This window comes from Nansenia antarctica (assembly GCF_963989245.1).
Source record: "Nansenia antarctica genome assembly, chromosome: 10".
Lineage (NCBI taxonomy): Eukaryota > Metazoa > Chordata > Actinopteri > Argentiniformes > Microstomatidae > Nansenia > Nansenia antarctica.
The window spans coordinates 34,602,276-34,619,775 of NC_137680.1; the positions used below are offsets into that span (position 1 = coordinate 34,602,276).

The 17,500-nt window shown below is 47.1% G+C and overlaps 2 protein-coding genes across 3 annotated transcripts in view; one reads left to right on the top strand and one right to left on the bottom strand.

Moving 5' to 3' along the window:
- Positions 1-7,573: 7,573 nt before the first annotated feature.
- Positions 7,574-10,402, top strand: LOC308166919 (ataxin-1-like; the record flags this gene model as incomplete). Its single annotated transcript, XM_080541243.1, has 2 exons — positions 7,574-9,517; positions 9,659-10,402. 2 exons carry the CDS (start codon positions 7,574-7,576, stop codon positions 10,400-10,402), a joined length of 2,688 nt encoding a protein of 895 aa, XP_080397369.1.
- A 4,911-nt stretch (positions 10,403-15,313) lies between these two features.
- The window catches only part of LOC308166355 (GMP reductase 1-like), a gene marked incomplete at both ends in the record, with an annotated part of 32,579 nt that continues 30,392 nt past the window's right edge, over positions 15,314-17,500 (bottom strand). For both annotated transcript variants that reach the window (XM_080540631.1, XM_080540630.1), the window contains one exon: positions 15,314-15,494. In XM_080540631.1, coding sequence (XP_080396757.1) covers positions 15,314-15,494 — 181 coding nt within the window. The remainder of the gene's footprint in view (positions 15,495-17,500) is intronic.

Sequence of the window (17,500 nt, forward strand, 5' to 3'; positions counted from 1 at the left end):
GAATGGATGGGAGGAGGTGGAGAGACTAGGGGAGGCTGGCGGGGGCTGGCGGAGGCTGTCAGGACAGCCTTGTTGTGGTGCAGGGAGGTCTGGGATGTGTGTCTCCTTCCTGAGGCTAACGAGCAGAAACAGACCTGGGCAGTGAACCTCACATAAGCCTGCTGGGGGGAGCCAGGCAAACAGAAGGAAAAGCAAAAAGGAGAGAGGGAGAGGAAAACAGAATGGAATAGTGTGTATGTGTGTGTGTGTGTGTGTGTGTGTGTGTGTGTGTGTGTGTTTGTGCATGTTGATGTGCGTACGTTGATGTGAGCTTTTGTGTGTGTGGAACATTTGTTATGTGTGTTTAAGAGTGTGTGTGGGTGTGAAAGAGAGAGAGATTGTGTGTGTGTGTGTGTGAGAGTGTGAGTGTGTGAGTGTGTGAGTGTGTGAGTGAGTGTGAGTGTGAGTGTGTGTGAGTATGAGTGTGAGTGTGAGTGTGAGTGTGAGTGTGAGTGTGAGTGTGTGTGTGAGTGACTGTGAGTGTGAGTGTGAATGTGAGTGTGAGTGTGAGTGTGAGTGTGAGAGTGTGTGAGTGTGTGAGTGTGAGTGTTTGTGTGAGTGTGAGTGTTTGTGTGAGTGTGAGTGTGTGAGTGTGTGAGTGTGAGTGTGTGAGTGTGTGAGTGTGTGAGTCAGGGTTTCCGTTAGAAAAAATTGCCGCCGGACATCGTGTCCGGGAAGATTCCGATTTACCGGACAAACGTGAGATATTCCGGTCATCATATTAAAATATAATATAGCTGTTTGTCGCGGTGATAACTGTTGTGTAGCGGCCTATATATGCCATTTAATGTCTATTTCTCATCCGATATGATTAGATGCGAGCTATATAATATATAATAATATAACATGATTCGCATGCGCGCTATGCCATTATGTCCAGCGCTGAACGGGCGCCTCACTGGGAACTGAACAGACAGCATCGATCAATGAACGGACTCCACATTACGTTAACTGAAGTTTGTTAAATTGTTTGGGATTAATGTGAGTTTTCTATTTTCTCTTTCCAGTTTTACCCTTTTTTAATCAATAAAACAACGTCATTTCTATAACCAGGTGGACAAAAGGAGTACACAGAAGCAGTTGTGCGCTTGTAGGCTCCTACCTGGTCAACAGCCTTTGCAGCATCTAGCGCGGCCAGCGCAACTCGGTGGGCACCACAGTGCACCTGAATGGAAAGCCCAGGCCAATGACGCGGGACAGCTCCACACCTCTCTCGCGGAGCACCTCCACCACTTTGTCAAATATACACTCTGTGCGGTCCCGCACATCATAATTGCCCAGAAAACATGTCTCAACTCTTCCTTTTATTTCCAACTTCACGTATATAATCAGCTTCTTGTCCACGGTGATATTTACTGTCTCATCAATGATAATTCCAATGAAGTCACTCCCCTTTAGCTTTTCATCCAGCTGATCCATCACAACGTCTTCCAGTGCCCTTTCCATGTCATCAACGGAGTCGCTGTGGCGCTAAATGCCCTCACTCAAGACAAAATCTGGAGCCTTAACTGCTTTCAGTAGCTCAGTCAGTCCCACATACTGATGACATGCGATGCCATTTTTTGCCATGTGAAATGCAACTTGTAGCTGAGAGTGCAGCTTATTGTTAGCCGTTTCATTAGCCTGCTCACAGTGGCCTTTCATAGCGGTTTGCTGTTGCCTCAAACTGACCGCCGATATGTGCTCACTGCACCGCCATATGACATTCTCATATTCGTTTCTCCTCTCGTGAATCCGTTATTCCTCCCCGATTTTTTGCACGGTGAGCAGAACATTTTTCCTTCCTCATCTAAACGCAGCCAGGGGGAAGTTTCTTTCCATTCAACTCTGAACTCTGGGTTGCCAGATGGGCCGGGTTATCGCCGAATGGGCTACTGGGTTTAAGCGGTAATAGACTGGTTAGGCTGTAATCCCATCTGGCATCAATCCCATGTGGCACCTGACTATTACCGCTGTTTCGCATAGGCCCGCCTACACATTAGGAGTCATCATCATGCCGGTGTCAAATCATATCATAATAAAAGAAATACATAGCCTATATATTCGTCTTTTTTTAAATAGAAGGAATCAGAATGTGAACTTTAGCGAATTGTATTCAAGTTGTGCTTAGAGGGAATTATTTTCACCGGACAATATGTCCGACGACTTTTCAATTTGTCGGACTTCAACAAATTTTACCGGACAAAGACCGGTAATTACCGGTTAACGGAAACCCTGGTGTGAGTGTGTGAGTGTGAGTGTGTGAGTGTGAGTGTGTGAGTGTGAGTGTGTGCGTGAGTGCGTGAGTGTGTGAGGAGTGTGAGTGTGAGAGTGTGAGCGTGTGAGTGAGTGAGTGTGTGAGTGTGAGTGAGTTTGTGAGTGTGTGAGTGTGAGTGAGTGTGTGAGTGTGTGAGTGTGAGTGTGTGAGTGTGAGTGTGTGAGTGTGAGTGTGTGAGTGTGTGAGTGTGAGTGTGTGAGTGTGAGTGTGAGTGTGAGTGTGTGAGTGTGTGAGTGTGAGTGTGTGAGTGTGTGAGTGTGAGTGTGTGAGTGTGAGTGTGTGAGTGTGAGTGTGTGAGTGTGTGAGTGTGAGTGTGTGAGTGTGTGAGTGTGAGTGTGTGTGTGAGTGTGTGAGTGTGAGTGTGAGTGTGAGTGTGAGTGTGAGTGTGCCAGTCAGGTCAAACATTGATAGTGTCTGGCTGAAGCATGTTGACACAGTGCCTCTCAGTAACCTACTTTCTACTGTGTCACTTCAATGAACAATTGAAGCGACCCCCCCCCACCTAGTGTCAGACCCCCTAGTGGTGAGCACAGATAAAGAGCTCCTTTCATTCCTCATTGAACCTTCAGGTCAACCAAGCTGTTCACGTCACACCACTCACGTGCTGGCCTGCTTCTCACACCTATTTACATGAACATGTTAGGAACATTAAGGGGTGCAGTTGAAAGTCACTGCAATCTGGTAAATGGTAAATGGACTGCACTTATATAGCGCCTTTATCCAAAACACTTTGCGAACGGCCTCTCATTCACCCATTCACACCCACATTCACACACCAATGGCGGCAAGCTACCATGCAAGGCGCCGGCCCGCTCACTGGGAGCAACCTTGTGATCATTATACGTTGCGTTGCCAACCTTGCGATCATTAGACGGCAGCTCCTGCGCCACAGCCGCCCCGTATCGCCCCAATCTCCATGACGATGGCAAGAGAATGTGTTGAATTGGTTCATTTATCCCATCGGATTCCACAACAATATTTGATTTTAGTCATATTTTATTTTTTTCCGACCCCCACTCCAGAGAACATATTGTGCTGTAGTCTGAGGTGGGCTCAGTCTGAGGTGGTTTACCTCAGATGACATAACACAGTAACACAGTAACACAGTAACACAGTAACACAGTAACACAGGAACACAGTAACACAGTAACACAGTAACACAGTAACACAGTAACACAGTAACACAGTAACACAGGAACACAGTAACACAGTAACACAGTAACACAGTAACACAGTAACACAGTAACACAGGAACACAGTAACACAGGAACACAGTAACACAGTAACACAGTAACACAGTAACACAGTAACACAGTAACACAGGAACACAGGAACACAGTAACACAGTAACACAGTAACACAGTAACACAGTAACACAGTAACACAGGAACACAGGAACACAGTAACACAGTAACACAGGAACACAGTAACACAGTAACACAGTAACACAGTAACACAGTAACACAGTAACACAGTAACACAGGAACACAGTAACACAGTAACACAGTAACACAGTAACACAGTAACACAGTAACACAGGAACACAGTAACACAGTAACACAGTAACACAGTAACACAGTAACACAGGAACACAGTAACACAGTAACACAGTAACACAGTAACACAGTAACACAGGAACACAGTAACACAGTAACACAGGAACACAGTAACACAGTAACACAGTAACACAGTAACACAGTAACACAGTAACACAGTAACACAGTAACACAGGAACACAGGAACACAGGAACACAGTAACACAGTAACACAGGAACACAGGAACACAGTAACACAGTAACACAGTAACACAGTAACACAGTAACACAGTAACACAGGAACACAGGAACACAGTAACACAGTAACACAGTAACACAGTAACACAGTAACACAGGAACACAGTAACACAGTAACACAGTAACACAGTAACACAGGAACACAGTAACACAGTAACACAGGAACACAGTAACACAGTAACACAGTAACACAGTAACACAGTAACACAGTAACACAGTAACACAGTAACACAGTAACACAGGAACACAGTAACACAGTAACACAGTAACACAGTAACACAGTAACACAGTAACACAGTAACACAGGAACACAGTAACACAGGAACACAGTAACACAGTAACACAGTAACACAGGAACACAGTAACACAGTAACACAGTAACACAGTAACACAGTAACACAGTAACACAGTAACACAGTAACACAGTAACACAGGAACACAGGAACACAGTAACACAGTAACACAGTAACACAGTAACACAGGAACACAGGAACACAGGAACACAGTAACACAGTAACACAGGAACACAGGAACACAGTAACACAGTAACACAGTAACACAGTAACACAGGAACACAGGAACACAGTAACACAGTAACACAGGAACACAGGAACACAGGAACACAGTAACACAGTAACACAGGAACACAGTAACACAGTAACACAGTAACACAGGAACACAGTAACACAGTAACACAGTAACACAGGAACACAGGAACACAGTAACACAGTAACACAGTAACACAGTAACACAGTAACACAGTAACACAGTAACACAGGAACACAGGAACACAGGAACACAGTAACACAGGAACACAGTAACACAGTAACACAGGAACACAGTAACACAGTAACACAGGAACACAGGACAAGTGTTTGAACAGAGACGGAGGCAGGGGCCTCCTCAGAGACACAGACCTCTCAGCTCTGCTCTGGAGAGGAGACACTGATAAGAGCCTGGAGCAACGCACACACACACACACACACACACACACACACACACACACACACACACACACACACACACACACTACAACAGCGCATTATGAGCAATAGCCTTGGTTACTATATGCACACACTATCACAAGTTATAACACTGCAATATGAAAATATTGATAATGATGTGTACTCTTGGGTACTCTCCTAAATGATATTTCATTAAAAGATTATGTCAAGCAGCATCCTAGAACACTGTTGATAGAGGGGGACATCTAGCAGTTGACCTACACACAGACGTTGTTGCGTGGTGGTAATAGATTGACTACCACCCAGTGGCTAAAGTTAGAACAACAACTCAAATAGGAATTTGTGAACGAGGCTGCCACACATAAAACACATGTGACAGGGTCTAGTGAAAAGGTCCTCAAGTAGGGCAAGGTCAAAAAGTAAAGTGCAGATTGTAAGCTTTCCAATGATGTGTCATACATTGAAAATAGTTGAAGAAGATATACTTATTTTAATGTTGGTCCACCTCAAACCAAATACTGGAGAAACGCTCTGAATCAAAACACACGCAAAACAGATGCTAGTAGCTATCAGCTAAGAAGGGACATCGCTATGAACATCTAACTGCATGTTTAGCACATCACAACATGTTGATAGAACATCAACATGCTAAAAACCCATAACACATAATTAGATGATGACACAGTCCTTGCTTTTGAACACGTCCTAAAACCTAAGTTTGTTTACAAGCCATATATCACTCACCCAGTTGCCTACGGCAGACAACACTGTGAATCCAATTCACAAATTCAAAGTATTTAGTGATCCTAAAACTGTTGTTTATCGAGTGGGCTCTTTAACACTTCAACTTTCATAACATGCAAAAAAGGTTTTTGGGACATTTGCGTGACTTGAGAATTGCAGACATGCGGACCATTTCACCAGACCGTGTCACAGATGACTGTAACATAAAGCTTCAATGGTGTAGTTCCCCATAGCAACGCTATCACCATGCAGCCGTGACGGAGGCCTGTCTGATTATGTCAATGCCGGTTGAGAGAGGATGCTGGCGTTGCTTGTTCGCCGCTTCTCCGCCCGAAATCTAGGTGTAATTAATTGCAGTATACAGAGTAGATTGTACTACAAAGATACTTAGATTTTGATTTAGTAATCTAAAAATTATAACCAAGGACTTTCATAAAACCGTGTACAAATTTGAGCTTTTCAAAAAATGCCGGTAGAGAGAGGACGCTGGCATTGCTTCTTCGCAGCTTCTACGTCCGAAATCTAGGTGAAATTGCAGGATACAGAGTAGATTGTCCTACAAAGACACCTAGACTTAGATTTTGTTAACAAAAAATTAATTAGACCCCTATACTTTCTTTTACACATTTTGTTTCTTTTTATTATTACTACTCGATCTTTTCAGTTTGTAAAGCGTTTTTGAGTGTCTAGAAAAGCGCTATATAAGTCTAATGTATTATTATTATTATTATTATTATTATTATTATTAAGTGTGCTTGCAGTAGCAAGCAGCACTTATTGTTATTGTACATATAACTTATTATTATTATTATAGCAAAATTTGCACCGGTATCTCGTCCCACAGTTTTGGCACTAGGTAGACATGAGAGGTGCCAAAACACACACACACACACACACACACATACACACACACACACACACACACACACACACACACACACACACACACAGACACAGACTTTTTGTGGAGAGAAATCGCCATTGAAATTCAATGTTTGTTTGAGAGCTGGCCAAAGACAAAAGCAGGTCTGGTCAGAGCACGTTGCCGTAGCAACCACCAACTGTCACTTAACTCACACTTCACAATTTCCACAGGAATTGTCCCTGTCTAGTTATTATTATTATTATTATTACTATTATTATTATTATTATTATTATTATTATTATTATTATTATTATGTGTCCTCCTCTGTCCCCAGATCTCTGCTGATGTCGTGGAGGTCGCTGGTCCGTCCGTCAGACATGATTCCTCATGAAGTCCATGGAGCTCTCTCTGTCTCTCTCTCTGTCTCTCTCTCTGTCTCTCTCTCTGTCTCTCTCTCTGTCGCCAGGTGTGACTGTGCCTTCTCTCCACTGAGACTAGGAGCCAGAACACAGTGAGGACTGAAGAGGCCTGAGGAGGACCTACCGCTGACAGAGAGAGAGAGACAGAGAGGGAGAGAGAGACAGAGAGACAGAGAGAGACAGAGAGACAGAGAGAGACAGAGAGGGAGAGAGAGACAGAGACAGAGAGAGAGAGAGAGGGAGAGAGAGACAGAGAGGGAGAGAGAGACAGAGAGACAGAGAGAGACAGAGAGACAGAGAGACAGAGAGAGACAGAGAGAGACAGAGAGACAGAGAGACAGAGAGAGACAGAGAGACAGGGAGAGACAGAGAGACAGAGAGACAGAGAGAGACAGAGAGGGAGAGAGAGACAGAGACAGAGAGAGAGAGACAGGCATTGGGGAAAGAAAAAGTGTGGCAGAAAGAACAACAACAGCAGCAGCAACAACAACATGAAATCCAACCAAGAGCGGAGTAATGGATGTTTGCCTCCGAAGAAGCGTGAGATCCTCGCCATGGAGCAGAGGCCGGCGGCGGTGGCGGTGGCGGCAGCAGCGGCAGCAGCTCCGTTAGCTAACGACAGCCATCACACAGAGAACCTGGCCTGGCTAGCCAGCGTGGCCAGCGAACGCTGCCGATCCAGAGAGACCGGCAGCCCCCGGTTTCCCGTCTCCACTTCCACTTCTTCCTCCAACACCTCCTCCCTCTCCGCCGTCCCCCTGACCTCCCTCTCCACAGTCTACCCCACGGCCCTCGCGCAACAGGGCGGGACTATCCAATACGCCCAGCTCGCCCCCAACGTTCAGTTCATCAGCTCGGCCCTCGCCGGGCCTTACGCCGGGTACATCTCCTCTCAGATCATCCCCACCAACGCCACCTCCTCCTCCTCCGCCGTCGCTGCCGCCGCGGTACAGCGCCCCCACCTGGACGGCTACACCGCTGCAGCTCTCTTCTCCCAGGGTGCCAAAGGGGAGCAGTTTCAGATCGGGCTTTCTCCAGACATGGCGGTGTCGTCCCTTCCCAGCTCCACCCTGGGCCAGTACATCCAGCTGGACGGCAGCACCCCTCTGACCGTCACCTCGCCCACCACGGCCCATATCCCCCTCAAGCTCCACACCCACCAGGGGGTCCTTCCCCACACCCTCACCCTCGCCCCCTCCCAGGTCGTGCTCCAATATGCGGAGGGGGGGTCCGCTGCCAAAAAATTCGAAGGGCACGTCAAGGGATTACTTAACGGGGAGTTGGAGAGGGGGGGTGTCGCCAAGCAGAACAACAGCGGCGGTAAAGCGGCCCTCACCAGCCAATCAGTGAACCATCAGCAGCAGCATCCCGTCCACAGCTACGAGGCCCGACACATCCTCCTCCCAGCTGACTACGGTCAGGAAACCTCAGGACTACAGACCACCTCCCTGGTGCTGGTGGCCAACCCCCACCCCCAGCCCCATCCCCACCCCCACTCCCACCCACACCCCCAGCCCCACCACCACCACCCCAACACTGGTGCTGAGCCAGACCATGGTACCAAATTTCACCCTGCTCTGATCCACAGTGAGAAGGGGGGCGGCGGTGGTGCTGGTGGTATCTGCTTGGGGAAACCTGTTTCCAGGACCTCCTCCTCCTCTTTCCCTTCCCTCCCCCCCGCCTCCTCCTCAGACATTCTGAAGCCTCTCCCCGGGCCTCATACCGTCATCCAGACCTCCCACTCCTCCCCCGAGGACCTCCCTGCCAGCCTGTACTCCACCCCCCAGCCACCCATCATCGGCTACATCACCAGTGCGGGGCACCAGCACGCCGTCAGCTACCACACCACCCTGCCCCAGCACCTGGTCATCCCCGGAGGCCAGTCCCTCCTCATCCCCGTCAGTGGCGCCGCCGGTGGGACCGCCGACCTCGACGCTGCTACCCGCTCTCTGACCGCCATGACCGGGTCCACCGCGCCCCCTCGGCTGGCCACAGCCATGCCCCACGCCTACCTCGCCACGGCGCTGTCCAAGTATGAGATGCTGGGCTCCGACGGACACCCTTCTACCACCGCCATCGTTCAGGCTCAATTGCTACCCATCCTCCCAGCGAACACAGCCACTACCGTTGTGGCATCTCCCTCACCAGCCCCAGCCCTGGCCCCTGCCCCAGCCCCAGCCTCTGCCCCAGCCCAGGCCTCCCCCTCTCCCTCCTCTCCTGCAGTGCTGCCTCCCTTCTTCATGAGGGGCTCCATCATCCAGCTGGCGGACGGGGAGCTGAAGCGGGTGGAGGACCTGAAGACCGAGGACTTCATCCAGAGCGCCGAGATCAGCAGCGAGTTGAAGATCGACTCCAGCACCGTGGAGCGCATCGACTGCAGCCCCACGCCCAACGCTGTCGTGATCCAGTTTGCCGTCGGCGAGCTCAAAGCCCAGGTAAACACAGGTCACATCACGGTCTGATTGAAGGTTGAATAATCATGAATTAGATTTGAAAATATCTAGCTTATGTCAATGGACTATGCCAGCAACATCTGATTGTATATGTGATGTGTGTGTGTGTGTGTGTCCGAACAGGTGTGTGTGGAGGTGCTGGTGGAGTACCCGTTCTTTGTGTTTGGCCAGGGCTGGTCTTCCTGCCGCCCAGACAGGACCACCCAGCTGTTTGAACTGTCCTGTGCCAAGCTGTGTGTAGGCGACGTGTGTGTGTCCCTGACACTCCGCGGCCTGAGGACCGCCGCCCCCCCCGCCGCTGCAGGGAGGAGCCACGGCCGAGGCCCAGACGGCAGGCCCAGGACCGGCCAGAACAGCACCGCCGCGGCCCCCCCCCCCACGCCCACGGTAAGGAACGGTCAGGGTACGAATGCTGCGGGCAGCAACGCTGGCTTCCTGACGAAGACCGCCGTCAACACAGAGAGACCGCTGGAGAAGGACAGGGGAGGTGGAGGTGTCCGACACGGTGGTGACCAGGGAAGAGGAACGGGGACGGGGCCGGGAGGACTAGGTGGACCAGGGGAAGGAGGAGTCTATGTAGCAGGACCCAGGGGCACCTCGGACACACAGGCGGCGGTCTCAGGGAACGGAGAGTTGACCACGCAGCGGAGAGACACAGCCCCGGCCTCCACCCCTCAGCTGGGCGGGGACACGGACAAACCTCTGACGGACAAACCTCTGACGGGCCGTAAGAGGCGCTGGTCGGCTCCCGAGAGGGACCAGAGAGACAAGGCCAACGAGGAACCCCCTCTGACTCTGCCCAAACCCTCTTTCATACCACAGGAGGTCAAAATAAGCATCGAGGGCAGGTCAAATACTGGCAGTTGAAGGTGCTTGAATATGATATATATACAGTATATATATACATTTGGGGGGAAAAAGGATAACAAATTGAATTATCCCTGTTTGTGACGTTGTTTTGTCCTTTTCTGTTTTGTCCTTTATCCAGAATACTGTACTGTAACGTAGGGTTGAGTTTACACAGTATTTACATGTGTCTCTTGTTCTATATAGGCCTAATACCTACATGTAGAGCACACACATACGCACACGCACTCACACACACATACACACACACACACGCACACTCACGCACGTACACGCACACACACACACACACACACACACACAAACACAAACACACACACACACGTGGTGTTACACCAGAGAGATTAGTGCAATGAATGCTCAGCCCACCAGGCCTGTATGAAGGGGTGTGAACGTTGAGTAACGACTCTAGAAATCACACATCCTCTGTGAGACATCCTCTCCCTGGGTGAGCCCTCCTCTCCCTGGGTGAGACATCCTCTCCCTGGGTGAGCCCTCCTCTCCCTGGGTGAGCCCTCCTCTCCCTGGGTGAGCCCTCCTCTCCCTGGGTGAGCCCTCCTCTCCCTGGGTGAGCCCTCCTCTCCCTGGGTGAGACATCCTCTCCCTGGGTGAGACATCCTCTCCCTGGGTGAGACATCCTCTCCCTGGGTGAGACATCCTCTCCCTGGGTGAGACCAGTGATTAGCTGGTGACCCTGCTGGAAACAACTAAACAACTTCACACTTTCGTTCCTCCATGTCTGCTCCTTCTAAGGAACTGGAGAAACACACATGTATAGAGACCACTAGAACTACTGGACTGAGGGGGGGGGGGATGGTCTTGGTTCTCTGTGGGTTCTAGGGTATACAGTACAGCACATGCAGTCTGTCTCTGAGGTGGCAGCACTTTACCCCGCCCCCCCCCCCAACCCCGACACAGGCTAGGCAGATGGAGACACTCCTCAGTGGATGTCAGTGGCTGTCGGAGGGAGTTACTATGATGTCAGCCATCCTGTGCATTTCATCCCCTGGCTGGGTCATGTCTGGGTCATGTCTGGGTCATGTCTGGGTCATGTCTTCTCGTTTATTTGTTCATTTTCTTCCTTCATTGTATTGAGAGGATGTTCCACTGTGTGTGTGTATGTGTGTGTGTAGATATTCTCTGGTAAGGGGCTGTGTGTGTGTGTGTGTGTAGATATGCTCTGGTAAGGGGCTGTGTGTGTGTGTGTGTGTGTGTGTGAACCTCCTGTCATGTCTTCTCGTTTATTTGTTCATTTTCTTCCTTCATTGTATTGAGAGGATGTTCCACTGTGTGTGTGTATGTGTGTGTGTAGATATTCTCTGGTAAGGGGCTGTGTGTGTGTGTGTGTAGATATGCTCTGGTAAGGGGCTGTGTGTGTGTGTGTGTGTGAACCTCCAGAGCACAGTGGTAAACAGAGGGTGAGAAGAGGCCTGAATGTAGTGAACTGAGGTGCCTGTCCGGATATTGACCTCCAGAGTTATGCATGTGTCAGATAAATATCCATGAACAGAACCTGCTAAGAGTTTTTGTTACAGGTGTTTTGCAGTATTGAGATTTGGGTTACAGCACAAATGCAGATATTCGGTGCATTGTTTTTGATAAAGGCCATATTCCCCTATAAGGACTGTTTAAGACGACGGTCTTTGGAATTCAGTCACTCCGTTCACTCCTTGTTTTGAAATGTATTGTAGAATTGGTTTGATTTTCCCTGAAATGAGTTATCATTTGACATCAGATGTGTACTTTGTATGTGTGTTCATTTGTAAGTAATGGTGGAGGGAAAGCTACTGGGATAGAAATGACTCCTGAATGCAGATGGACCCTGTCATCAGTTTGACATTTGTTTAGCCCTGCTTGTTGTGCAATATCTGATATTTCTATTCACATGAAAGTGATCAGTGCTCTCTGTCTAATGACCTTCTCAAATTAGCAATATGGAACCATTATGACATTGCAAAGTTATATTTTAATATTTTAATTCCATAGAGATACATATTGTATAGGTTGATTGAAGGTCAGAGGTTTTGTCCAGTGATAGTAGCTGCACCATAGAGGATGTCCTTCTACCATGGCTACATAGTGACAGTGTGATGAGTCCTTCAGATAAAAAGGTAAAACAGTATGATGCGTGGGTTCCCGCTGTTCAGAAACATTTACAATTCTCCTCATCTAGTCATGTTTGACCTTGTCTCAAACCCCTCTTGCTTCAGAGTGAGTTCTTACAGGTAACAGGTATGTCTTTTCTGTTGGTTGAAAATGGTGTTGTTGATCACTTTTCTTACAGTATAGCCCAAATGAAATATTTTACAGTACTTACTCAGGAATGGCATGTGCGCGCATGTGTTTGTGTGTGTCTGTATATATCTGTATATATATATATATATATCTCTCTCTCTCTAGAGATATATATATATATGTGTGCGTGTGTGTGTTTGTGTGTGTGTGTGTGTGCGTATGTGTGCGCGTTTGTGCGTGTGTGTGTGCATGTGCGTGTGGGTGTGGGTGTGAACTAATAACCAGCAGCACTTTTATTAAACATGAGGTGAGAAGCGATGCATCTCTACTCTTAGTGTGGTAGTTATTCCAATTCCCGCTTCTGTAACAACTAGTAGAAGACTGATTACATCATATCATAGCTCATGGTCTGACACAACAATTCAGAGAGAGAGAGAGAGAGGGAAAGAGAGAGAGAGAGAAAGAAGGGGTACTGTCATCAAGTGTTGTCCATGTGTTAGGTAACCCAGAGAGAGAGAGAGAGAGGGAGAGAGAGAGAGGGAGAGAGAGACAGAGACAGAGACAGAGACAGAGACAGAGAGAGAGAGAGAGAGAGAGAGAGAGACACAGATAGCCATTGTATTGCCCAAAGCAACCCTTTCCTCAAATCATTCCATGTGGCAGTCAGTTGACAGCCTATTCCATGTTGTCCTGTTGTCATTTCTGTAGCACCTTTCAGTAGAACATATGGACCAGTGTATATGAATGTGTAGTATACTCTGGACAGGACATCCGTCATGATTATAGTGTTGTCTTATTCGACTTGCACAAATTGAAATGAATGTTGATATGATCTGTAGTTATTTGCAGTACAATGTAATGTACAAGGCATGTCCATGTAATGTTTGGAATCAGACACCTTTCTTATTCCGCTACTAACCAGAGGAGCTTTTTGGACTTGACCTGGACTTGACCTGGGCTTGACCTGGACTTGACCGGGACTTGACCTGGACTTGACCTGGACTTGACCTGGGCTTGACCTGGACTTGACCTGGACTTGTTTGTGTCTTGTCAATGTTTAAGGCAAACTGCCAAACTGACTCATGCTGAGAAACACTGCCCACTGACTGTTTAACCCCAAATATGTGGTAAAATACAAGACTTGTTGTTGTTATTATACAAAATATTATCATTGTTATTACCATATGACCTATAATTTACTTATTTTTCAATATTACTCGATGGAGAAGACAGGTAGTGAAATTCTGTTCTCAAGTCAAATTATTTCTTGGATTGGGGTTGTTTTCATTTCGTTTGTTTGTATGTTGTCATTTAATTGACTCATTTAATTGACTCATTTAATTGACTCGTTTAATGTCCAGACAGCCACCCGTAGGTAGAAGTAAACATGTCCAGTTCATCCACTACACCAATACCAATTTTGACATTCTAAATCTAAATGAAACACATATTGTGCAATATAAACGCCCCTCTCGTAGTCAGAACAGATGTGTTATAAGTAGTGGATGGAAGGATAAACATAATGATGGATCTTATATTCGGTCCATTTCCCGACGCCACTCTGTTATTGAAGATCGTTCACTATGTGTGGGCTCCCCCCTGTGGTCGTCCAATGAAACAGCATCTCTGCGGGCGATCTGGTGTAACCATGACTAGGGGTTTTATAATAAAGTCTATTGTGTGCATATTTCTGACTTCCGATGCTTGTAATTATTGTACAGCATTATTTCCCCTTTTCCTGTTTGTGATCCGCGAGAGAGATTGTATACTAAGTGAAGTGACAACGAAAGCCAAGGATTCAGGATTCAGGTAAAGGAGAGAAGGAAAGAATGCTGTGGGAATATGGAGACATGGCCCGAGTCTTCCAAGAGAAGTTATGGGTTGTCTCTCAAAACTTGCCAATTGACAGATTATTCTGATATAATTCAGCCACTTAGGAGAGATATTAATATCCATAAAATACACCTGCAATATACACATGTGAAGAGGACAGAGAGGGTCTAGTATTGAAGAAAACTGCATGATGAATTGTTTTATTGTGAAAGGAAGTGGGTTCCTTTTTGTATGTTTGTATACTGTCATGTAAAATACAAGAATTTGCACATTTGTTTTACACACTCAAACAAACAGGACACACTCAACTATGATTATCTTATGGCAGTGTGTCTAATATCCCATCCCAGAGCAGCCATGGGTCCCCTTTCTTTCATGGTGTTTGCAGGTTTTCTAGTCAGAAACAATTCGATTATCATTTGAAATGCTTGGTTTAGATTTTAACACATTTGTTTAAAGAAATGCAAAATAACATAAACAGGTGTATTTGTCTCTGTATACTCATAACAGTAATAAAATAACAGAGTCAACTTGAATTCTGTCTTTCATTACAAAGGTTGTTTTATGCATTTTGGTCTATCTATCTTCTGTGCAGGCAACATTACACATGCAGAAATAACGTTTTTGACACACTTAAGTGACATCACTAGAAACACTCAACATGAAAACCAAGCAGCAAGTTCTAAACAGACCCAATGAGGAGGGCTCGTCCATGTACATCAGATGATCAGTTCTCTCTTTGTCTTTTAGCATTCACAAGCAATGTCCTCATAACGGTGTGTGTGTGTGTGTGTGTGTGTGTGTGTGTGTGTGTGTGTGTGTGTGTGTGTGTATGGTGTGACACTATGTGAACATGTGGCTGGACTGCTGTGTGACTCTGATGAAGGTGGTCCTGCGGCTGAGCTCCTTCAGCTTGGCGGCCCCCACATAGGTGCAGGTGGAGCGCAGGCCGCCCAGGATGTCCCGTAGGGTGTCCTCTACGTCCCCTCTGTAGGGCACCTCCACCGTCCTGCCCTCTGACGCCCTGCAACAGGACAAACCACCTTCATCCACCTGAAACCACCCTCATCCATCTGAAACTACCCTCATCCATCTGAAACTACCTTCATCCATCTGAAACTACCTTCATCCATCTGAAACTACCTTCATCCACCTGAAACTACCCTCATCCATCTGAAACCACCCTCATCCATCTGAAACCACCTTCATCCATCTGAAACTACCCTCATCCATCTGAAACTACCCTCATCCATCTGAAACTACTCTCATCCATCTGAAACTACCTTCATCCATCTGAAACCACCTTCATCCACCTGAAACCACCCTCATCCACCTGAAACTACCTTCATCCATCTGAAACTACCCTCATCCATCTGAAACTACCCTCATCCATCTGAAACTACCCTCATCCATCTGAAACTACCCTCATCCACCTGAAACTACCTTCATCCATCTGAAACCACCTTCATCCATCTGAAACTACCTTCATCCATCTGAAACTACCCTCATCCATCTGAAACCACCCTCATCCACCTGAAACTACCTTCATCCATCTGAAACCACCTTCATCCATCTGAAACTACCTTCATCCATCTGAAACTACCCTCATCCACCTGAAACCACCCTCATCCACCTGAAACTACCTTCATCCATCTGAAACTACCTTCATCCATCTGAAACTACCCTCATCCATCTGAAACTACCCTCATCCATCTGAAACCACCCTCATCCATCTGAAACCACCTTCATCCATCTGAAACCACCCTCATCCATCTGAAACCACCTTCATCCATCTGAAACTACCCTCATCCACCTGAAACCACCCTCATCCATCTGAAACCACCCTCATCCATCTGAAACCACCCTCATCCATCTGAAACCACCCTCATCCATCTGAAACTACCTTCATCCATCTGAAACTACCCTCATCCATCTGAAACTACCCTCATCCATCTGAAACTACCCTCATCCATCTGAAACTACCCTCATCCATCTGAAACTACCCTCATCCATCTGAAACCACCTTCATCCACCTGAAACTACCCTCATCCATCTGAAACTACCCTCATCCATCTGAAACTACCCTCATCCATCTGAAACTACCTTCATCCATCTGAAACCACCTTCATCCATCTGAAACTACCCTCATCCACCTGAAACTACCTTCATCCACCTGAAACTACCTTCATCCATCTGAAACCACCTTCATCCATCTGAAACCACCTTCATCCACCTGAAACTACCTTCATCCATCTGAAACTACCCTCATCCATCTGAAACTACCTTCATCCACCTGAAACCACCTTCATCCATCTGAAACTACCTTCATCCATCTGAAACTACCCTCATCCATCTGAAACTACCTTCATCCATCTGAAACTACCCTCATCCATCTGAAACTACCCTCATCCATCTGAAACTACCTTCATCCACCTGAAACTACCTTCATCCATCTGAAACTACCCTCATCCACCTGAAACTACCCTCATCCATCTGAAACTACCCTCATCCACCTGAAACCACCTTCATCCACCTGAAACTACCTTCATCCACCTGAAACTACCTTCATCCATCTGAAACCACCTTCATCCATCTGAAACTACCCTCATCCACCTGAAACTACCTTCATCCACCTGAAACTACCTTCATCCATCTGAAACCACCTTCATCCATCTGAAACCACCTTCATCCACCTGAAACTACCTTCATCCATCTGAAACTACCCTCATCCATCTGAAACTACCCTCATCCATCTGAAACTACCTTCATCCATCTGAAACCACCTTCATCCACCTGAAACCACCTTCATCCACCTGAAACTACCTTCATCCACCTGAAACTACCTTCATCCATCTGAAACCACCCTCATCCATCTGAAACTACCCTCATCCATCTGAAACCACCCTCATCCATCTGAAACTACCTTCATCCATCTGAAACTACCCTCATCCATCTGAAACCACCTTCATCCACCTGAAACCACCTTCATCCACCTGAAACTACCTTCATCCACCTGAAACTACCTTCATC